Below are 24,529 nucleotides of genomic sequence, written 5' to 3'. Positions count from 1 at the left end.
ACCATAAGCCACTAAGGAGACAAAACTTATTCCTTGTAGTGGTACCATCTCTGCCCCCTTTCACCTCACCCTGCTTGGCCCTGAGCAGATGTCTGGTTAGCCAATGATGGGTAAAATTTCTCAAAGGAGGGACAACCTAAGACAGGCATGGTCATGAAGGGGCCCTCAGGAAAGGACTTGGGGGGGCTATAGAAAGGGGGGTGATGGACCCTTGCCCCTCGGCTTTGACATAGCCTGAGTCCTCATTCTGTCTGCCAGAAGTCTCCTAATCTCTTGGCTGCCTTATTTTCCCTGCCTGACTTAAGCCTGAAATAATGCCTTAAGTCTGAAACAATGCCAGAGGTGTGTTCGGCCCTGTGCTGGAATGGGCAGGTTCCCTAGGGTGATCAGGCCTAAAAAAGAATGCATAAAGTCCTATAAAACCTACTTTGCTAATACCCTCAATTTAAATGATAAGAGCCCAAGCATGAAATGAATTTGTCTCCCCAAAGTTTTATGGCCCCTTAACTGTCTGACCCTGACTCAGAATAAGCCCTCATAGTTTTCTGAATGTTGTCTGTTGTTTAATCATTTCTGCCTGACAATGACTGATGAGCTTTACGTATACACCCTATATTCCTATGCAAATTAAACCCAATAAAAGCCTGTCAAGGCAAGGGTCGGGGTGCTCTCCTCTTGAGAGAGTGGCCAAGGCACTCCCCTTGAGAGAGCGGCTGTGCCGTCCCTTTTCCTCCACAGGACTTTGATGGTCTGTGTGAATTTGTTTCGTTTCATCCATAGCAACGCAGGCACTGTGAGCCGGTGTCTGCATCAGGACGGCAGCAGTTCCCTCAGGACTGAAGACGAGGGCATAGGCCCTTCTGGCAGTTCTAATTGGCTACCTGGCACTGGGAAATAGCTGCCCAGAACAGCGTCCATACAGTAAGGGCTGCACCAAGAACTTGCAAGTGATGAGGTAGAGCAATGGGGACATAGCAGGGCTATGGGCCATACACAAGCACCAAGGGTTCCCTCTGTAGTCTGAGATCAGCCAATAATAACATGAAACCTCTGAAGATGGGACCTACTGGCTTCGAAAACTCATTCGTGAAAACTGGACTGATAAGGCAGCCTATGATTATAAGGCTGTTGTAATTAGGATAAAGTCAGGCTTTAAGCGAGTCAGAATCTGCCCACTGCTTAATTTATATAAAAATGATCTTAAATATGACCTTGGAACCAATAAAATTGTTCTGGCTCCCTCTTGTTCTTCAGCTATCTGAGCTGGCATCAGGCTTAACCACTGGGCAGGCTCCACCACCCTTTATTCAACAGCCCTTTTGCTGAAATACAAAGCTCTACACTTATTCGGTAAATGTCACCCATGTGGGCGGGGCTTGTTCTACTGACCCTTCCTCAGCACTGCAAGATTCAAAACCAAAAACAGAAAAAAAAAAAAAAAAAAAAAAAACAACAACAAAAAACCCAGAAAGGGTATTGGTTAGCATTTAGATCAGGGTCTTGATGAGACAAAGAGAGAGACTGGAGATCTACTCTAAACAAAACAATGGTTCTGCTCAGGGGTTCTCAGTGCGGAGAGGAGGTAGAAGAGAAAGCTCCTGCGCCTTCACGCCCACACCATCCCACTCCTGGCTGAAACATCTGTCATGGCCTCTCATCACTAAGAAGTGGCAGTGCAGCTTAGCACAGTGGTTAGGAGCACAAGCTTCACAGTCACACAGAGCTAGGTCACCATCCAGTCACAGCCCGCTATGTGACAAGACCAGGTTAGTCACTCCTCTAAGCCTCAGCTTCATTCTCTATATAATGGAACAGATACCTACACGAGGCCGTTGCAAGTATTAAATGAGAAACATGCAAAGTAGCATCCAGTAGAGTGAGCACTCAACGCAAAGGAGAGAAAAAAAGAAGAAAGCTAAAAAATATTGTGCACTCACACTCCCCCCTCCCAGCTGAGGATTTATAAATATCATCAAATACAACTCAACTTTGAGAATACATTATATGATGATTTGGGTAGCAGAATTTTTATCTTCCTAATTATGTTTTGCTTAGGCAAATGTCAAAAATGAGCTTCCACTTCCAGAGCAGACACTGATGGGATAGTGGAAATGGGGCCGGCGGGAGGAGCTCAGACACACACTCAGCAGGGGCAGGATGGAAAACATCTGACTTGATAATTCATCTGTCTAATCTCAGTCTGCAGTGCCACTGAGCACTAACTATGTGCAAATCTCACAGACTGGAGGAATGTGGACATATTTACCCAGAAGCCTGGCCAGAGAGTGGGATGTGGCTGCTAACGGTGCTCACTGAAAAACACTCCCTCCACTCCCGGGCTCAGACCAAGGTCTGGAGGCTTGCCAAAGCCACAGAACCGCAACTAGCATTTGAACATAAGTCCCTACAATGCAAAAACCCTTATCTTAAGCTAGACATCTCAATCAGGGAGATTTTCTGTGAAGCAGGAACAGAATGAGCAATGCCATACTTAGGAGACCTTGAGTCCGATTAAGTTAACTAAGGCCACAAATACAGCTCGGAGCTAGGAAGTTAAGAGTCCATTTCTGCCAAAAATGTCAGTGGCTCTAAACTTTACTTATAGGTGGTGAGGAGCCATCTACAGACTTTATTAGGCATTACTCCAGTCTGTGCATAAAATGGAACAGAGTTGAGGTCTTAAAGCAATGTAACTCTCTACATGCTGGTTGTCCAGAAATGAAATCAGGGCAGGTTATGAAATACATTTCTACACAAGAGATGATCATCTGCTGACGCAGCAGAAAAAAAATCAAAGAAACAGTGAGGTTTCAGGGTTGGCTGGCACCTCCTGGGATGATGAGAAATTGGGAATCAGCCAATTCCTGAATAACAGTGTACCTGATTTTTAGAGTATTTATATAAAAATGAGAATAGATACACTCACAGGGAACTGAATACTAAAACTTAAATGTTTTAATCTTTAAAAAGTTGTGTGTTTTTACTTTATGTGAAGATATTGTTAGAGACAGAGACACGATGAACCAATAGCCAAGATACGGTAAGTGTCCTTGTTAATGGAAGTTCACTAATTAAAGCTACAACAACGTAACTCAGAGACTTACAACGGTGCTTAAAATCTCAATCTCTCTCTTTTTTTTTTTTTTGACTTCTCTCTCTATGCTCAGCATTTACTGAGTGCCAACTATGGAACACGCAGGTGGTTACAGAGATAGCAAGTAGGTGGGGTGCATAGTCTATGAGGGGAGGCAGACATTAACCAAACCACCACAAAAATAAATGCCAAACTGGAAACAAAGAAGTGCTCAACTTAACACCGTACCTACAAAAAGGTCCCACAACAGTCAAAGGAGGGAGGATCTCGCGAGTGTCGCTCTTGCAGGGTGAAGGGGCTCCGTGAACTCAGGCACTTACCTAACCATGTTGCAATGAGGACAGCATCGATTCCGTCTATAGGCTCACAGATCCGAGCCACGACTGGGTGGATCTGCTGGGCCAGGTAGTACTGGGTGTCGATGGTGAGATTGTCCTGCTTCTGCAGCTGCTCAGGTGCATAGGCCCTCTGATATGCACTGAGGTTTGACCCATCCTGTAAGAGGACATGGGACAGGTAAAGCTGTAAGAAAGTCAACCACACACACACACTTGATTGGTCAAAAGACGGACAAGAATTCAAAGTTTGTGTTTGCAATTCCAAACACCAAGACATCCTTTTCATATGCATCTAAGAGTAGAAAGATGAAGAACATCTCACCCACTGTACAAGAATGTAAATCCAGCATGTGTTGTATTCTATTTTTTGTTGAAACATGAAACGAAGAAGATGGCATGACCAGATTAAATAATTCCACCTGCCACATCACAGAAACACATTGATAAGACTTGCTGACAATTAATCTAGTCAGAAAGGCCCTTTAGGAGTGATGACAAAAAACACTTGTGGTCCTTTTATTATGTTAATACAACCCCTCCAGGCAGGCATTCTAGTCACAGTATCATCTTAAAGGCCCCCCCCCCCCCCCCCCCCCGAAGTAATCTTTTCCAAGAGAACTAAATGTGCCATTGAGAAGCAAATGAGCAAAAGCAAAAGACAGGGAAAGGAAATCCACAGAGTAATCACTTATGTACAAGATACCACAGGTAAGAGTAAAATTAATGAGGAATGTGGTGCAGTGGCGGTGCCCTAGAAGCAAAGTATGTAGCCACTGGAATGAAGGGCATGCTATTTTGAACTGTTTATGCGGCTCTTCCTCAAGGCAAGGCAGATGGGTCAAAGAGCCTTTTACGGCATCCCTCTTTATACACTATAAAAATAAAAGTTGGGAAAGTCCATATAATTGGCCCTGATAGAGCCCTGTGGGTGATGTCATCATCATATGTGAATCAAGAAGTCATCACTTTACTGGACCAACACCCAACAACTCACTCCACTGCTCCTCCTATCAGCAACAACAGAATTTAATATTCAGACTAGTAAATTATAACTATTCACAGTGCTCAGCTGCTCTGCAAAACTGATTATAACATAAATCCCATTCTTTCATTCCTGCCACAATCAGTCCCTTCTCAGAGCAGAGCCCAGCCCAAAGCAGGGGCCACCCTCCACACCGCTGTCTTTCCCGGGCACTGGAGGCGGGATCTCTTTCTCTGGCTAGGCGCCTGATGGAAACAAACGGGGATATGTATCAACTAGGTTTTACCTATTCTAACATTTAATGAAATGCCTGGAAAGAAAGCAAACCTCAGATTAAGAGGCTTGCTTATCATTTTGGGGGGAGAGTTTACAATACAGTTAAAGAAATTAGGCAGAATTAATCAGCCTTAATCATTGCCCTTTTAGAAGTTTGAATCGTTAGATGAGAGTAAGGTGACAAAAAGTGTGAAATGACAAAAAGTGTGAAAAATCCGTGGGCACTGTCTTTATGCACTGCAGCTGTATTCACGCGGTCTTTTAACAAACACATGAAACGTGATCCATTTATAGAATTGTAGTTAAAAAAAAAAAACCAGTCTGTCCTTAAGATTACCGCAATGTTGAGTTTACCAACTTTTGGTGATGAATGAAAATGAGATTCGTAGAGGTAATTTTTCAAAATGGCACTTCAGCTACTTTCCAATACATCATTAGAAGATGTTCTCATAGTAAGGTATGTTTTTTAAAAAGTGGTTGAAAATGGCTAAGCATATTGTCAGTTGAAAAAGTTTTTATTTTAAATATCCATACACACACAAAAAAGCTTGTTTTAACAGGGACCCAAACACATTTCTTACTGTATTTAAAAAATCTGAGCCCTGGCTGGTGTGGCTCAGTGGGTTGAGTGCTGGCCTTCGAGCTAAAAGGTCGCCAGTTCAATTCCCAGTCAGGGCACATGCCTGGGTTGCGGGCCAGGTCCCTAGTTGGGGGTGTGTGAGAGGCAACAAACTGATGCTTCTCCCCCTCTCTTTCTCCCTCCCTTCCTCTCTCTCTAAAAATAAATAAGTAAAAATTTTTTAAAAATCTGACCTCCAACATGACTAAATCCAAAAGAACTGACAAAAGGACAGGTTTTGCCATGTTGTATTGGAAAAAACATTTAGGCCCTGACATAATCCTCAAATCTAGCAAGACCCCACAGTATATGCAATAACATGCAGTGTACACCTTTAAAAACAGATTAAGGAGTAATGTTAGTCTTGCTTGAAGGCCCATGTAGTAATTCATGACCTTCACAAAGATGCTTCACAGAGACAACCAAGTGCAGTTAATTCATTCAAAACTATGCAGTCCTCTTTAGTAGAAAACTAATGGAGATTTTCAAACAGGTGACAAGTAGGCTCCTTAAAATGCTAAAGTCATCCCTTATGAAAATTATGTCCACTGGAACTTAAATAATTAATGATTTAAAACCTAACCAGTAGGTAAAAGTTGATTTAAGATCTTAGCAAGTAATTCATGTAGGTTTTACAAGACCACAAACTACAGTATAAATTAGATACCAAAAACATTACCCTAAACTCATCTAAATGGATACTAAGTTATCAGTACAATATTATACTCTAAATGTAAATTTTAAACAAAACAGAAGCTGTTTAAGAAAAAAGGCAAGTTAAGGTGCAGTAGCAGTGGGTAAGGGAAATGTTGAAAAGACATCAAGTTGGATTTCCTGTACTTTATTAGCATCAGCATTTGAGCTTTTCTGTATCAGTAAGACTTGAGAGGAAGAAATCATAAGACCTAATATTTAGACAACAAAGCACATAAGCTTCACTTTAAAATACATCAGTCACACTACCATACATCTCCATTTCAGTTTTAGCCAACATCAAATTTGTGGCTGGGTTTCATTATTAAATGCCATTTCACAGAATATGTATATTTATTTTAGAGTTGTATGCTGCCATCTGTTCCTCTCATTAATAATCTAAGAGCTTTTCCATGTATGTGAAGACATAAATGAAAAGAAGACTAGCCTATTTACCAAAATCTTTATTTGCATAATATGAAAATTGTTTTTTGGAGATGAGACTTGTCAGAGGCAATATGCAAAGCACATTAAGGGCTTGAGCGAGTCAGACATTTATGGAAATATTTTCCTGCAGGAATTGGCTTTCTGTAACAGTTCTTAATCAAGGGTAACCCTAGGAGGGAGGCAGAGTCAAGTGCTGATCCCTGTCCATGTGCTTAAATCATTTGTTACGCACGTCATCCACAGTACCGAGCAGATATTAGCAAATGACTTTCACATTTTGAAAAGACTCTGATTTAAAAACACACTGAGTGGAGTTCGACAAAGATCCATCATATGCAACACCGTCTAAGGCTTATCTAAAATTTCTTACTGTAATAACACAACACAGTAATTAATTTAAAAGAAAGTCTTGTTCAGATGAATTATGCCTTTTGGTAGACAGACCACACCATAGGCATTTTAGACAATCTGGACAGAGGCTATGAGTGACTGACTTTTTTTTTTTTTAAGAGAGAAGGAATGAAACCTCTCCTTTGTTCCAACTGAAGTTTTTCGAAGAAAAAAACTTGCCTTCTATCCCATCTTCTTCCCCATTCCTGTTAGAGGCATGCTACTCTCAAAAGAAACCAGTTAGTGGTTTCAAACTGTGCTCTAGACTAAGGCCTAGAGGTGCCTCACGGAACAGGGAGAAGGAAAGGAGGTGAGCTCAAGGCCCCCTCTGCTCGAAAGAAAAGAAAAAGAAATGAAACTGGTTCCTTCATGGTTTCTTTATAAAGTATGTTTTTAGGATCTCTCATCTTTCTCCATATAACCATGCATTTCATATTTTTTTTCAAGTAATTACTTGAACATAGGCTGGGGAAAAACACATGTACTCTCTTATTCTATCAGTATTCATAATGAAAACAGTGGCAAAAGGAATAAACATCTATGGCTGGACTTGTGACCAAATCTATATACATTTGCATTGAAGGTGAACTCAGAGTTGACGCTGTAGTTGCTGTCATACACCTGTCTCACCAAAATAATTTCAGCGCTCCACAACACACATGTCAAATGTTTTACAAAGACTTTAATAAGACACGCTATACCCCTGACTAATGTTTTTAAATACCATAAAGCCAATCAGACTAAACTGTCTCTTGACAGCATCAATTATCTGGGAGACTACTACATAAGACACTGTGGCGATCTGGATTTTACTTTGTGTCGTAAGTGGTATGAGTCGTGTTAATTATAATATTTTTACCTGACAGATGAGATACGACACAGTATCTCCGGCTTTCACCTTTCTGCCTCCTTGAGAATTGATCCAGAGGGCGACATGTACGTGAGGCAGGTTTTTTTTATCAGGGTAATCCTGAGGATCCTTTGTCAATGCCTAAAAGAGAAAAAGAGGGAACAAAATGCCTCAAACTTTAAGATAAAACTCTTCTGACACAGCTGTACACTTACACATCTTTGCTAGAAATCAGACTGGCCACGTAAACACAAAGCTGAGAGGCTGTATGTAGAAAACACTGTCACATAATCTTTAGACACTCCATCCTCAGGTCTCCTCTCTCCTTCAGTTAGTAACTGATATAACCACACACAAACTTGACAAAAAAGAAATACAAGTGTACAGGCCATGGCACGTAATACACATAAAAAATTAAGACTATAAACTCAGTCTTACAGTTTTTTCTAATGTTTGTAATTCCCTCATTGAATTAACTGAATAGTCAGGAGTGATGGATGATGGGTAACAGCTACTGTGACTGAAGGATGTGTTCCTCAAAAGCTTCTCTAGCCTAAGTAAACCCCAAAGGTAGCATTAATCAGTAGATTTACTTCCACTGTCAACTTAAGCTCCACAAAGGCAGAGTGAGTCTGAAACCGAGAGTAAGAGCCAGGAGAGCAGGCGCATGGCAGCCTTGCTCATGGCTGTATTCCCAGTGCTCAGAACGGTACCTGACATATAAGCAGCAATCAAATGTTTGCAGAATAAATGATGTCACTCACTCTGCAATAATGCACTAACTTCAAGCACTGTGAAGTACTGTGAGATAAATAACACAGTCACTGGTTCAGTGTCACCTGTTATTAGTAGATGACTCCCCATTACGCAAAAGAAAAAAAAAAAACTCTAAAATAAGCTACATAAGCCATAAGGGAGATGCAACCAAAGTGTTATGGAGTGAGTTTGGCCAGGCGAAGATCACTTCCACCTGAGAGCAGAAATTAGGGTGAGGGGGCGGTGCATAAGCAGGCATGTGAAGGAAAAACAAGATTCCAGGCAGAGAAAAAGTTAAAAGCAAGAGGTGAGAAAATAAATACAGTCTAATGGACTGGAACTCAGCATGCCCAGGGAAGAGGGGGAATACCTAGCTCTGTAAGAAGTGTGTTTCAAAAGACAAAAGACAGGGACCAGGGTGCTGTGTGACTAAGTCACCTAAGTGTGGCCCACAGACCCCCGGGAGGTTCCTGACACCCTTGCAAGGGACTGCAAAGTCGAAACTATTTTCCTAACAATACTATTTGCACTGGTGATGCGCAGGCAACGGTCAGTTAAGGTGCTGGTGCCTTATAAACATGAATCAACATAGCAGCACCAAACTGTACTAATAATCACTGTAATTTTCACCACCAGACACTCAGTTTAAAGACAAAAGCCAATTTCACTTAGAATGCTCTTGATGCAGTAGAAATTATTAAGTTTTAAGCTTTCAACCCTTGAGTAGAAGGCTATTATTTTATGACAAAACAGGAAGCATGCACAAGTCTCGTCTACTGTATACTGAAGAACAAAGGTTCCTTGAGAAAAACCACTTATGCAATTGTTTGAGTTGCAAGCTAAACTAGCCACTGTTTTCTTGGAACACAATTTTTACTTGCAAGGACGACAGGACAACTATAGTTCTTCTAACTTGGGTATCTGGCTGATGATTTCTCAAAAAAAGAACCAAGCAAGCCTGCCACTTCCAGGAAAACAACTGACAGTACATATTGTCTATGATAAAATTCAAGCTTTCAAGTGCAAATGAGAATTTGGAAAACTTGTTGCCACTTTTGTGAGCATGACAGTTTCCCAACACTTAAAGACTTTTCTGATGATACAAGTAAAAACATTTTAAATGTGCTTTTTGATACTGCAAAATGAAATGTGTCAATATTTGGAAGATCTGCCTAACTTGGGGAAGCAGCACTGAACAAATGACCAATGCATAATGTCAAGCACGGGTAAAATATCCATTGCAAGTGTAACACAGACCAACAGAGTATAATGTAAGGGAGTACGCAAAGCTCACTGATATGGTTTCAAATTCCACATTAAAAATAACCTTTAAAAAGTACCACTTAGACAGTTTTGGTGTAGAATCAAAAAAGAATATGCACAATTATCTCAAAAAATTAGTGAACTATGTCTACTTTTTCCAACTGCATTGTTTATATGAAACTGGATTTTCTTTCTATATTCAACCAAAACGACAGATCACAACAGAATGGATGCGCTAACAGGTCATGAGAATCCAGATGCTCCTCCTAAAACGGACACGAAAGAGATCTACAGAATTGTAAAATGATGCCATTCCTCTGGCTAAGTTGTCTTTGTTTTGAAACATACAGTTATTTTTCATGGAAAAAGGGTTCTTTTTGTAATCCCATGATGGGTTTATTGCTATGTTAAATAAATTAATAAAATGCTTGAAAAATGTCTCACTTTTAATTTCTGACATAGTGAATATCAGCATGAACCACATAAACAAAAGCCCTCCGAGGCCTCAATCACTTTCAGTGTGTGAAGGGGTCCGGAGGCGGGGAAATTTGAGAACTGCTGTAAGTAGAATAAAGCCAGCCCTCCAACATGGCTGCACACAACCCACGTTATGTACACTTTCTAAATCAGACACTCAGCGTAGAAGAGCATCGAGGAAACTCTCCAAGTATTTGAATCTCCTCAAATTTGAATTATGTGAAGCCTTGATTGACTCAGTTGGGTAATGCTGCATAGAAATCTTAATCAATATAACTCTACTTAAGAAAACCATTATCTTCTCCAATTGACTACACTTCAGTGCAATGTTAAGAAATTCTGAATTTCATCTGACATACTTTCCAATTATTAGATTGGGACTATTTGGGGGATTTATGAGCTACTTTTAGAAGGCTTGATTTTAGGAAAAAATGCTTCCTGGTGGTTTCGGCTCCAGTTAGTGAGGGCTATAAAAATCAGCTATCATATTTTGTATTACTTCATAAAATATATTTAAGCTAAAATTACAGTAGTTCAGAAAATCAGTTGCTTGTGGCAACAAGGGCTAAACTCTCTACAGTGGTAAATCTCACCACTTCACCCCTCCCACTCTATGTGTGCACACGCGAGTGTGTGTGTGTGTGTGTGTGTGTGTGTGTGTGTCTCCTGCAGTAAGACCATTTACAACCAGTCACATTAGACTCTTTCATTCCCTTGCCTTTTGAAAGTGATAAAATGTAAAAACTGAACTGCTCACAAGTTGCAAATAGTGTAAGTATTCAGACAGATGTTAATCCAGGACACATCACCTCTGACACACACAATTTACTGTAAAACACAGAACTAATTGTGATATAGACAGTCCTTTCATCAGAATTTATTGTACTTACATCTATAGACATTCTTTTTTATAAAAACAAGTATAAGAACATGGGACAGCAAATAAATATCTTTGGAAGACCATGAGCACCTTGAAATTATGGACCATCCCAGAATCTAGTCCTGTGCACATAAAAGGTACTTCATGTTTGATGAACATAATTAAACGAGCAAATGGGCTCTTTTATAGCTCACGGAACAACTATTACTCTGCCAAGTGAAATGGAGGATATGAAGACAGTGAGTCTCAGCTGTAGTTCTGCCACAGGAAAACAGTATGCACAGCCCCGTCACACCAAGTATTGATTATTACTGTTACTACTAATAATATATTACTATAACTTGATCATTATTGAAGCTGAGTGGTGATTATGTGGGGGTTTATGGTACTATTCCCCCTACTTCTGTGTATGTTTAAAAATTTCAATAATAAAAACTTTAACATAACAAAACTGCAGACTGTTCATCAGCACTCAGAGACTGCCAGCATGTCTATGACTTCAGGTTTCTTTGCACACTAGTAATGTTGTCTCAACACTCATATTAAATGACGGTGTGGGCCCACTAACCTAGAGGACATGTGCTCAGTATTATTTTGCCAATAATGGAGCCATGTTTAGACTGAGCCTTCCAAACTCCTGAAAGCCCTCGCAACAGAAGGCCCACGCTTCTAAAAAGGTAGACAGTACCAAGGATACAATCTGCAAAATAGATGCTAAAATTGATCAAAGGAAGACTGAAGTTATAACTCCTACTCATTCAAATTTTTGAGAAAAAGGCAAAATAGTCTAAAAGGAAACTCCTTTCCAGTCACAAGTGATTCCATGCCAATGGGCATACACTGCTTCACTTAAAGTGAACAGCTAGCACCAAGGCACGTATTCTCTTATAATATTTCTATAGTTTTTACTTTTCATATATAAATAAATGTGTTCTTTTGCAACTTTAAAGACATCGCAGGTCAAGGTGTAATAAACAAGTGACTTACCTAAGAATAAATAAAAATCATAAGGATATACATAAAAACTATTCATTTTCTCTATAAATCAAAGAAATGTAAATTGAATCCAACAGTAAAATTTTCTTCATATCCATTATGGTAGCAATGTTTTATTTAAATACCACCAAAGACTAGCATCACCAATATAGGCAAATCTCTGGTGAAATTGGCATATATTCTGTTATTATCAATTGGTATCACCCTTTTACAAAGCAATTTGGAAAGAGCCACATAGATCTTATCTTTTGACTCAAGTATGCCACTTCAAGGAACCCAAACTAACAAAGTAATTCATCCAAAAGTAAAACGATAATGGACAAAGATGTTTAATACAGTTATTTACAATATAAAAAAAATAATTTAAGCAAACAAAAATTTTAAATAAAGATGTACCAGTGAAATATAAGATTAACACATTGATTTACACAATGGTTATAAAAGTAATATAGAAATGTGAAAAATTTGCTTATGTTAAGTAAAAATAGATTTCAAAATAACATATCATAATTGCTACAATGTAAAAGTGTTTTTCAAGGTAGAATGTGCAACAATGGCAAGTATTACTTTTTTGTTTTGACAATATTTCTTTTAAATTTATTTTTATTTTTCAATTACAGTTTACATTCAATATTATTTTAAATTAGTTTCCAGTGTATAGCATAGTGGTTAGACAATCCTATATTTTACAAAGCCAGGTGGATACTGAAAAAATCGGGGCAAGCATTACTTTTAACATAAGAATATTATGAATGAGCTTTAATTCTAAAACTTCCATTTAATATAATCAGTATGTTCTTTTTTATTAAAATTATTTTTATGAGCTTTAACAATGAAATCTATTTATCACAAAACTAGTAAAGAAGTATTTGCAAAATTAGCTTCTAAATATGCAAGGATACTTACTGTTTTTGAATGGAAAAAAAAAGTCTGTAACCTAACATCTTGTATGACACAGCATTTTGGAAAACAAGATTTTATTTTTTCAAATTATGTAAGAAAAACATAGTCCTTATTTTCAACAACTAAGAATACCCATCAAGTGTAAATTATAACTATGTCCAAAAAACACCTGCCTGACAACAGCACCTTTATGAATCACCTTCTGTGAAGTCGCATGCACGCACGCACGCACGCACACGCAAGCACTCTGTCTCTGTCTCTCCCTCTCCCTCAGCTTACAGGTCTGCCCCCAAGCAACTGTAACTTAGGAGGACTAGGAAGAAGGTAGTAGCACCCTCTAGTCCCTGAAACATGCACTATATCACTCCCTAGAACCTCTAGGAAGAAGGCTTCTAGGAATTCCAGTCAGGAATGAGAAGAGAAGGCCCTGCAGCAGATATGGCAGTACCAGTGGCTGGGAGAGGGAGAGTGGTATGCTAATGCTCAATCTGTGAGATAGTTGTTAAGCAGCTTTCATCACCAGCTAGAATTTATTTCAATTGCAAGGATGAGGTGGTTCTTCAACGATCTGAAGGAGGAGAAAAACACGGTGGCAGCAGCTGGGCTCAGCAATAAATGCTACATTTACCTTGTTAATTTCAAACTGGCTCACTGGGACACTGCCATTCAGCACATCTTCTCCAATTTCTATTAACCTCTTCTGGATATTTTCCACTATCGTGTCCCGGCTTTGATCAGAAAGAATTTGGCCAATAACAAAGCTGCAAAAAACACAGGGGTTGATTTTTTTAGTAGCATCCTTCATTAATAAAGAAGAGAGAAGGAAGATAAATGCTATTAGGTTAACACGTGGACAAGAAATGTATTAAAAGCTAACATGAGGGTCAATGTCTAAATGGTTGTTACGATTTGTTTCCTGACATTAACTCTACCAAAGGTTTACCAACCTTGAAATGTCAGGTTTGCCCTTAGACATACAGATCATATTTTATGTAGCATCTAATGCTTCACACAAAATACAGACACACAAGCTATGTGTTCCATTGTATTTTAAGCAATTACAAAGTTCAAAAGCAGTTATATGCTACTGATAAGTTAAAACATTGGAAGACAAGTATTTCCCCTTCCTCATAAAGCACCAAGAAGTTATATCTGATATCAAGATACCACTTCCGGCCCTGGCTGGTGTGGCTCAGTGGACTCAGTGGTCGAACCAGGGGTCACCAGTTTGGTTCCCAGTCAGGGCACATGCCTGGGATGTGGCAAGGTCCCCAGTGGGGGGTATGTTAGAGGCAACCACACACTGATGTCTCTCTCCTTCTCTTTCTCCCCCCCTTCCCCTCTATCTAAAAATAAATAAATAAAATCTTAAAAAAATATCTCCACCTGAGATGACCACTAGCTACGTAATTGGAAATATGAAGTTCCCTCTGCAAATTTTTAAAAAAGAAACCAAAAATTGCAAACATTTCTCTCTTCAGCTTCATTATATTGCTCAATGTTCTCTAACCTTATGCTATCCCTTGAAAACTTCATGTTGTTCCACTAGACACCCCCTCCAAAAAAGGGGAAAAAAGAAAATGAAAAGGAGTAAGGAAGCCAATATTTTATCCATTTCTGAGGAAAATGCAGAGCGAGGGTTTGACAGCTGCATTATAATTTGTCAGAAAAAGAACCCTGACAAAAACATTTGTATAGCTTTAATTACTAATACATTTCTAACTCAGAGAAATTTACTTCTATTATGATGCATCTTTTCTTAGAAAACACAAAGCTGAAGAGAACACTCTAATCGACAGTCTATACAAAGTAGTTTCATCTTTGGGTACATTTCGGGGCAATGAAGCATTTCAAACTACATTTCATACAAGGCTAACAGTGACCTATACTCGAATGATCAACTTTGCCTAATCAAGAGTAGTTTGCAGAAGAAACAATTGCTCAATCTCCTGATTTGAAGCCGAGAGGAAGAATGGAAAACAAGTAAAATATGCTGATATTCAGCAATATTCAAATTAATTTAACCTGGCTGGCGTAGCTCAGTGGATTGAGCGCAGGCTGCGAACCAAAGCGTCGCAGGTTCGATTCCCAGTCAGGGTACACGCCTGGGTTGCAGGCCATGACCCCCAGCAACCACACATTGATGTTTCTCTCTCTCTACCTTTCTCCCTCCCTGCCCTCTCTAAAGATAAATAAAATCTTTAAAAAAAATTATTTTAAAATTTTGCTTAAAAAAAAAAAAAAATGTTGCCCTGGCTGGTGTGGCTCAGTGGATTGAGTGCCAGACTGCAAAGCAACGGGTCACTGGTTCGATTCCCAGGCAGGACACATGCCTGGGCTGTCGGCCAGGTCCCCAGTGGGGGGCGTGCAAGAGGCAACCAACCACACATTGATGTCTGTCTCCTTCTCTTTCTCCCTCCCTTCACATCTAAAAATAAATAAATTAGTTTAAAAACAAACAAAAAAAAAGTCTATTTTCTCAACTATTCAGGATCACAAACCAGTAATATCTGGAAAGGTGGTAAACAAAGTATCTAAAAATTAATTTTTAAATGGGTATTTTATAAACTAATATGATTCTAAAAAATTAAAATAGGTATTAATGCAATCTTCAGTCTCAGGTGCAAAGCTAGGAGGTCACTCATGACAGTTATGATTTCTGAGGTACATATGGTCTTTGAGAACCAGCTCTCAACCTCAGGTTAGTAAGAATCCTTTTTTTTTTTAATTTACAGCACTTCTTTTTAATTTTTTTTCTTTTCTAAATTGACTTTAGAGAGAGAAAGGAAGGGAAAGAGAAACGTCAACTTGCTCTTCCACTTATTTATGCATTCATTGGTTGATTCTTGTGTGTCCCCTAACCTGCAACCTTGGCATAGTTTGATGACACTCCAACCAACCAAGCTATCCGGCCAGGGCTACTAAGAATCTTTATATGCAAATGGTATCAGAGGAAACAAAGTCTCACTCCATGGCCTACTCTGAATCCCTGAACATTTTAAGCCATAAAATGGGGATGCCTTAACAATTATATTCCTAAAGAGGCTCTAGGATGATTCAAGAACACAATACAAGGCACTTTCTAACAGGAATATTCAAGCAAAACAATACAAAACAAAATATCAACAAAACCAACTCTGTAAGGATCCAAACTGTGAAGGTTTACCCTCACCTTGAATACAAACTCATGAGATGTATTCTACAGCAAGCATCATTTATTGAATGATGGCTTTTTCTAAGTTTTATTCTATCCATAAAACCCCACTCCAAATAAGTAAGAATTGTTACTATGCAATAATAACAAAAACAAAAAAGAAGCTATGTCCTTGTGTCTGGCAGAATCACAGGGTTGTCCACATCATTAACACTTGAATATTTTAAAGACAAACAATGAAATAAAAAATGAAAGGCAGACTCACTTTCCAGTGTCTTTAGCAAGATCACACCAATCTCTTCTAACTATATCTAATCCTTTCAGCTCCTGTTTGGTGAAGTAATTCCCATCTGACGTGGGCTCTACAACCAGAGCAGCATATTTCTTTTTCTTCAGCAGAAGCAGAGACTTGAAAATTCCATCAATGTCAATTTCAAGCAGTTTGTACAACTTATTCACCTCACTTTTTACCTGTGAAAAGTCCAACCATTAATACTAGCTTCTCAAACATCTAATAGGAAGAAGATGAACATGCGATAAATTCCCAAGAGTTCATCTAAACAGAACTTGAAGTCACATAGACTGGAGTATATTTACTAGGCAAATACGTATGGAACATGATATCCTTTCTGTTGGGTCCGATGCAAGAACACTGAAAAATCACAGGGAAAGAATGGGCAGGGTCAGCCCCAAGAATTATAAAAATTATGAAATACTCTTTTTTAAATCTAAAAACTAAAGGCGTGTGTACTTACCTTCAAACTACTGAATTAGAGATTACATAGTCCAACAAGTAGATACATGGCCAGAAATAAGTAAAACTTAAACTATTAAAATGTCTATACTCTTCCTGTACCTTGAACATAAACACCTTGAGTATAAACAAATACATATATGCTGAACAAACAAATGAATGGCCACCTGCTCTTACTGACAAGGTCAGGGCACAGACCCTTGCCTCTAGGGAAAATACAGTTTTTCAAGGTCTGATATGAGTACAATATGCTTACGCTTGCTCTCAAGTGAAGACCATAGCTCAGGTTGCATACATTTCAGAGGGGAAAGGTAAGAAGGTGTTAGTTTGTAAGATGATACCTTAGTTTTAGTTCATTGGGGCAATATCTCAACATAGTAAGTGCTCAAGAACCACTAACAGTGCTAATTATAAACTGCAATTAGGAGGCTACAAGTGACTATTTTTAAATATCCCCTCGCCTTTTCAAATACTTTTTAAGTACTCCTGTAAACATTATAGATGTGTGCAAATGTATGTATGTAGGTAGGTAGGTATTTAGCCATACCTATCAGTGTATGAAAGGCATCTGAACACTGCTAGACACATTTCTCCTTGTGAGTGACAATGTGATAAGTACTAACTTGATCACATCTTAAACTCGTCACTCTTACACTGTTCTCAAAGGCAAAACATATCTATCATTCAAGGAAAAAACAATTCTCTTTTAATTTTATCCTCAAAACAAACAATTGGAAAAGAGGTTAAGAAATATAAAAGAGCATGAAGAACTGAAGGCACTAAATGTATTCTTTTCAGAAACACACAATGTACATATAAATGAATTTATAACGTTCCATGTTAAAAATACTTCACAAAAGTAAGTAAAACAGATAGTTTTATCAAATTATCTCACCTTGTTTCCCAATTTAAATACTTCTTCCAGATTGGTGCTATTGGTGTTTATCATAATTGAATCGGTATCTCCATAAATAACTTCAAGATCCATCTAATGAAAAGGCAAAATTATAAAAATTTACAGTGAAAACATGGTGACCATTATGCACAATGAAATTCAAGATTTTCTGTATCACAGAAATTACAGATTCCACTGATTTTTTCCCCAAAGACTAAATTTATTCTTATCCATATTGTCAAGAGTATACAACTGAAGATTAAGCCCCAATAAACCAGAAAGGCGAACACTGCCACATTAAAAAATCTCCCTAATTTTCTTAAAACAAACAGGTATGTCAGTGGCAGGGGAAGTGTCTAGTTTCAATGAAAACAAAATGTGTAACTCAATAATACAAAGGAGGATAAGAGACTAGGAAAGTCTATTACTCTATTTACCCACAGTACCACAAGCTTAGCAGTCATGGCAATTTATGAAGCAGAAGCATAATAGGATTTTAAAATTCAAAGGCACAAATCCATATTAATTTCTTAACAGTTTCAAATAGTATTTAGCAGAATATGAAGAGTGCCAAAAAAAATCAATCATACAGTATAAAAACCTGGAAGTAAACTCTAATTAGCACTGTTACTAATTTGCTTGAAACAGTCACATATAGGCTTCAAGCAGCGGCTAGATCATATCAGTGTTAGTAAAAGAAAAAAGCTATAATCCATTAGGGGGGATTATAAACGTAAACCAGACATCCTAAGAAGCCATTTCCAGTCTGTTTGGGTTGCAATTTTCCTTGAATGCAAAAATGTCACTAGGTATGATATTTAAGAGTTGTTACATGATGAAAATGCTCAGCATTACCTTCTCTACCATTTCTTTCGTATGCATCAAGATCTAAATGAAACAGAAAGTCAAGATTAATGCATTATATAATTACAGAAACATAAATATAAATACGTAGATAGGTAGCTCGATGATTTGTCATTTCCGTATATTTTAAAGCTCTTGATCATTTTCTAACTACAATTCTCAAAATAACAATAACATCAACATAGTCTAAAAATAAATTTGCTTCATTGCTGATTCTCAGTCAGAGATATGTAAACAGATCTATTGTAAAGATCTACATAAGCTCTATGTAAGCAGATCTATGTAAAGATCTCTCTTTGAAAAAGCATGCATAATAAAAATACAGTAAGTCCTCACTTAACATCATGAACAGATGCTTGGAAACTGAGACTTTAAGTGAAACAACATATTTAAAGAAACCAATTTTACCATAGGATAATTAATATAAACAAGAGTTAAGGTCCTACGACATGTTTCCTATGGTCACAAAAACATTGCCAAACTTCTAAATAAACACCCAAACACTTCTAATGTTAAACACTGAAATAAAGGTAAGCAATATATATATTTAAGGAAGATAAATAAAAACCAGAAAATTCTTTTCCATCCCACATATTCCAGCTTATGGTCACCAGTGGCCAGAGCCGATTCTGGCAGCTCGGGGCACAAGGTGGGGGCACCCACCCTAGACAGCATACCCTTCCATCGCCAGGCCACTCACACCCACACTCACTCAGACTGGGACAATGCAAGCACGACAATGAACCTAGCACGCACATCTTTGGGATATGAGACAAACCAGAGCGCCTGGAGAAAACCCACGTAGACATGGGAAGAAGATGCAAGCTCCATAGTAACAGTGGAGCCAAGCGGGAATCAATTTTTTTCCTCATCAATATTATAATGAAATGACAAAATGACATTACTCAAGGACCAACGGAATCCCTTTATAACATGAAAAAAGACCAACTATTCTCATTACTAATATCTAAAAGAACTGCATGGCAAAAAAAAAAAAAAAGCTTGACAGAGCACTTCAAATCTGGCAATTCTTACTCATTGCATTCAAGGACCTTAAAAAGTAAAAAGAATTTATTTATATATATGAATATGAATGATATATAGATATATGTAATATAAGTGATAAAGGTATATATCTTAACATGTATTAGATTTAAATTTCTTCTCTACACTAAACTTCCTGAAAGCAGAAAGCAGACCTTCACTAGAGTCTGGGAGCTAGCACAGCACCCAGCACAAAGCTGGGGCTCAATAAGCATGCAGTGAATGAAGGCAATCATACAGATTATATCTGTAGACGGGTCTGTCCCCAGGTCCATATGGCTATAAGATGAGGCACATACAGATTATAATGCAGATACAGATAAAAACAGATATAAACTATCAGGGACCAGATGAGAAATAACACGAATTTAACAAATTTAAGGCCTCTTCAAAAGCAATGTGAGATAATGAGCACTCAGAGGGTGTGTGGCAGGGGGCAGATACTATGCTACAAGCATCTCATGTATTTTCTCATGTCATTCTCCAAGGTCCCCAAGGGATAACCACCATTAATTTCCCCATTTGCTAGATGCAAAAAAAAAAAAAAACAAGAGGAAGTAATTAATTTGTCCCACTAAGGGACAGAGCAAGGGTAAGAACCCAAGCACTCTTACTCCAGAGTATGGGGCCTTAGTCACTTCATGCTATTTTCTGTCCACTATTGCCCCTCTTTCAAAGCATCAATCTAAACCAGAAGTTACTTTTCCAATGGGCCAGATAGATTTACTTCATTTATATTTTTTTCATACCCCCAATAGTCCTCATTGTCAACTAAGCTCAAATCTCGTATCATTTCTGTCTTTCTTGTCCTTCATATTACAGAGCCCTAAAAATCCTACCTCAAAATATCTTTTCTATCTACCCACTGCTTTCCATTTCTACTGCCCCTCCCCTCTATTACTGCCTCCCGATGTTGTGCAGGCACTCATTGTCCTATGTTCTTAGGGAAGGAAGCTCTCCCCCTGCCCTGGAGGTGGTGGTGAATACTGATTAGGCTAACCAGTGGTTTTAATAGTGGCTGTACAGTGCAATTGCCTGGAAATCTTTTAACAAATACCAATGCCTGGCCCCAATACATTTTTTAAAAAACAGCTCTCAAGGTGACTCTTATATTGTAGGTGGGGTTAAAGGCCACTGGCCCAAGATAATCATGGTAATCCCATTCTGGAAACAGTTTTGGGTGCCCCCTCCCACATGGAGACCAGGCTTCATATGTAACAAGTACTTAAAACAGTTTGCTAGTTGACGGGTAGGTCTCACAGCAATCCCAATTACTTTTCTACTAGGCACTAGAGTTGTTATCTCATAAAAATATTCACTCTCGCCCTGGCTGGCGTAGCTCAGTGGATTGAGCGCGGGCTGGGAACCAAAGTGTCCCGGTTCGATTCCCAGCCAGGGTACATGCCTGGGTTGCAGGCCATAACCCCCAGCAACCACACATTGATGTTTCTCTCTCTCTCTCTCTCCCTCCCTCCCTCCCTTCCCTCTCTAAAAATAAATAAATAAAATCTTTAAAAAAAAAAAAAAACATTCACTCTCCTCCACTTCATCTTCATTTTTTAACATTTAAACTACAGGGAAAGCATTGTGGGAGATGACCTGACAATTCCTTTGGGAAAAGGGCAGTAATGAGATCCACCCAAGTCAAGTTAATCATCGTGAGGACAGAACTACTTATCGTGAGTTCTCTTCATCCTCTGCCCCTTCCACAGCAGCTGGGCTTAGCTTTCCTCACCACAAGGACAATTCCACAAGGTTACCATTATGTGCCAAGTTACAGACCTCAGGAACAATCTGACCTTTCATTGCAATTCCGCATATGCGGTAACCAATTTCTTCTACTCCTCTTTCACGCTGTGAACCATACCAACTAGATCATCTCTGAGAGAACCTTTACCTTTCAGACCACCCACCCAAGTCTGTCCTCCACCAACTCACAACCATTTCCATGCACAATCTGAAGGCTGCTACCACAATGGCTTTCTCTTTGGGGGCAGAAACCTCTTGGTGGATATTTTGAACAGAAATGGTAGAAACTAAGCAAACTATAAAGGCTGTAACTGCCACTGCTTTTTCCTAACCTAACACTTTTATCTTAAAGATTAGTCCATACCCACACATAAATAGCTGACTTATTCTTTTTAATGACTACACAGTATTCCACTGTATCAATTCATCATGATTTAACTCATGCTCTATTACTTAACATGTATATCATTTCTAATCTTTACCTTTATAACCACACTTCAACAAATAATCCTCATACATGTGGAATCTGCCAATATGCCAGTAACAAGATAAACTCCCATAAGAAGAATTATTGGGTTAAAGGTTATACATTTACAATTTTTTGATAAATATAGTCAAATAGCTCTCCACAGAGGGTATACTAATTTCTACAGATAGTTTTAAGCACCGTCTTTCCAGTGGACCTCAACAGTAGCTGATGACAATGCTCTGTCTCAAGTTCAAGGTCCTGTCCATAGCTCATCAACTCTTCAGTCTATCCTAGGCCAGATAACCCACAACCAAGCTGACTGCTACGTCCTGTGCTTCTTCACGAAGCAGTTCTACGTGGTGGCTACCACGCCAGTGCCCTATCCAGTCCAATGCTTACCCAAGGCTATAAACCCAAGGTTAATGAGCAGGATCACCCCAAAGCTGCCCTCAGTTCAAACTGCTCACTGGGCTCAGCGGTTGGATATCCAATGGACTAGCAGCATCTCAAGATCTAGCAGAGGGCCTAATAATATGGTAGCTATTAACAAACATTTGTAGAATGCTAAATGTATAATTCTAAGGGGTAGGCAGTACTACAAGCCCCATTTTATATATGAGCAAAATCAGGCTCTGCAATTTCGCCCAAAATAACCGCTAGTCAAGAGCTTGATCTAGAAGCTGGACCGTATGTTTCACTTTCTTATTACTGTATCGCACTGCCTTGTTAAAAAGTCTATACCACATGAATGGTCTGGAAGCCAACAATCAAACACATGTATTACAGATACTTTCCCCATTAAGAAAATGTATTTTACAATAAAGCCACAGGTATCCAGAAAGGTCTGCTGGACACAAGGAACAGTGATTACAAGATGACCGCTGATAAGTTCACTTCAATGTGACAAGCCTAATATTAAAGCTACCCATTCTGACGGAAAATCATTTCGTAAGTGCCACAAGCTAGAAAACAGGGGCTATAAAAGGCTTGCTAAATTCATTAATAAGGCAGTCGGCAGTTATCTGATTTCACAGCAACACCTGCATATTTATCTACTCATTACCAATTGGATGATGAAATTTTTCAAGCACATTTCAAAAATCTGCCAACTTCAAGTGTAAAAAAATAAACTTTGTGGTTAATTTTTCCCTTAACAAAGTACAGCTGTTGAGAATAATTGTTCAAGATCTTACCCTGTAATGTCAACTGCAGCAGAACAAAGAGTATTTAATTAGCAAATCTATCCAGTAATTCAACACCTATTATATAAAATGCCTTCGTGATTTTATTCAGGATAATTTGCTAAGAGGGTTATTACTGACATTCAGATGGAATTTAAAATTCCTACGCAAGTCGAGTCATAATAGCAGTAATGATCTCCCCAATCAGGAGATTCGGTGTCACACAAGGCTCTCTTGCAATGCAGCAGCCGATTTCCTGACTTCTTAATTCCTGGGCTCAGCTCAGTGAGAGCCCTTCATGCCGATATTTCAGTCAGCAATACATCTTTAATGGGACTCTATTAAAATAACTAGAACAAAAATGACTTTTTTTTGGTTAAAAAGAATGACAGCACTGCCATCACATCAATCACTGCCGGCTTTGCAGAACAGTGCCGTTAGGGGGAAAGAGGAGGGGGAAACAGGAAAGCAGTGGGGCTGGGGGTGGGGAGAGCAATAATTAAAATAATACAAAAAGGTGTTTTAACCCCAACCTGAGCCTCTGAAGGCTGGTGAAGGGGGGAGTGGGGACTAAAAAAGAAATGGAAATATATTTCAAAAAAGGGTTTCCTAAAGAAAATGATTTGTTCAGGAGTACACCCATGATGTGGTTTACTAAGCAAAAAGAGCATGTTTGTTACGCTGGGGTTAATGGCAGTGGCGATCTAAGAAAAAGTACAACCGAGCTGTGTATTTACAGGTTCTCCTAACAAGACCAGGAGCAAGGTGGGGTCTTGGTTTTTTGTTAGGACAGAATGCTGGTGTCTTACAATGCATTCAAAGGTTAGAAAATGTTTGTAGGTGCAATTATAGACTAAAGCAGTGTTTATTAATACCAAATGAAAGAAAGCACCAACTTTCCAGTTAAAAAAAGTTACAAGTTCCTATTCCAAGAGCATAAATCCATTATAGTAGTATCTACCATCAAGAAACCTACTTTGCTACATGAGGCAGCTATCAAACACAACAGAAATCCTACTGGCTAAGAAAACATTGGCTAGGGTCAAATCTAAACAAACAGTGTGACAACTGAAATCTCAATGGCTTTAGGGTTCTTCTGTTACTGATGACAAAATTAGAAATAAACTGGAATGGTTTTTCTGTTATTTTTATTTTTTTGGAAAGGTCTTTTAAACTAATACATTAGGATAACAGGGGGAGCAAATGAATGGTTTTGAAGGATAGGGAAGAGGAAAGGATTAGAAATATAAATATTATGATATCTGGTAATCCAACCATTCCCTAAGCTTTTCCTTTCCCAATTTTAGCAGTTTCCAACCAGGATTCAGTATTATTTCTTCCACTTGGTGAACATTTATTTTGTCCTCATTATGTTAGACTGACTTTTTCCTATTTTTCTGTTCCCTGTTTTTCTGAGATGCATGTCTTTTCTATAAGATGCTCAAGGAGCAGGGC

General features: G+C 38.7%; 1 protein-coding gene across 3 annotated transcripts in view; it reads right to left on the bottom strand.

Annotated features, from left to right (window-relative positions):
* Positions 1-24,529, bottom strand: part of POLA1 (DNA polymerase alpha 1, catalytic subunit) — a 295,823-nt gene that overhangs the window by 161,964 nt on the left and 109,330 nt on the right. For all 3 annotated transcript variants that reach the window (XM_036016712.1, XM_036016711.1, XM_036016710.1), the window contains 6 exons: positions 18,623-18,655; positions 17,768-17,860; positions 16,384-16,589; positions 13,593-13,725; positions 7,699-7,830; positions 3,415-3,589 (listed from right to left, as the gene is read on the bottom strand). In XM_036016712.1, coding sequence (XP_035872605.1) covers positions 3,415-3,589; positions 7,699-7,830; positions 13,593-13,725; positions 16,384-16,589; positions 17,768-17,860; positions 18,623-18,655 — 772 coding nt within the window. The remainder of the gene's footprint in view (positions 1-3,414; positions 3,590-7,698; positions 7,831-13,592; positions 13,726-16,383; positions 16,590-17,767; positions 17,861-18,622; positions 18,656-24,529) is intronic.

Source organism: Phyllostomus discolor, chromosome X, assembly GCF_004126475.2.
Source record: "Phyllostomus discolor isolate MPI-MPIP mPhyDis1 chromosome X, mPhyDis1.pri.v3, whole genome shotgun sequence".
Lineage (NCBI taxonomy): Eukaryota > Metazoa > Chordata > Mammalia > Chiroptera > Phyllostomidae > Phyllostomus > Phyllostomus discolor.
The sequence above is the reverse complement of the archived record's forward strand: the minus strand, read 5'-3'. Positions and strand labels throughout refer to the sequence as shown.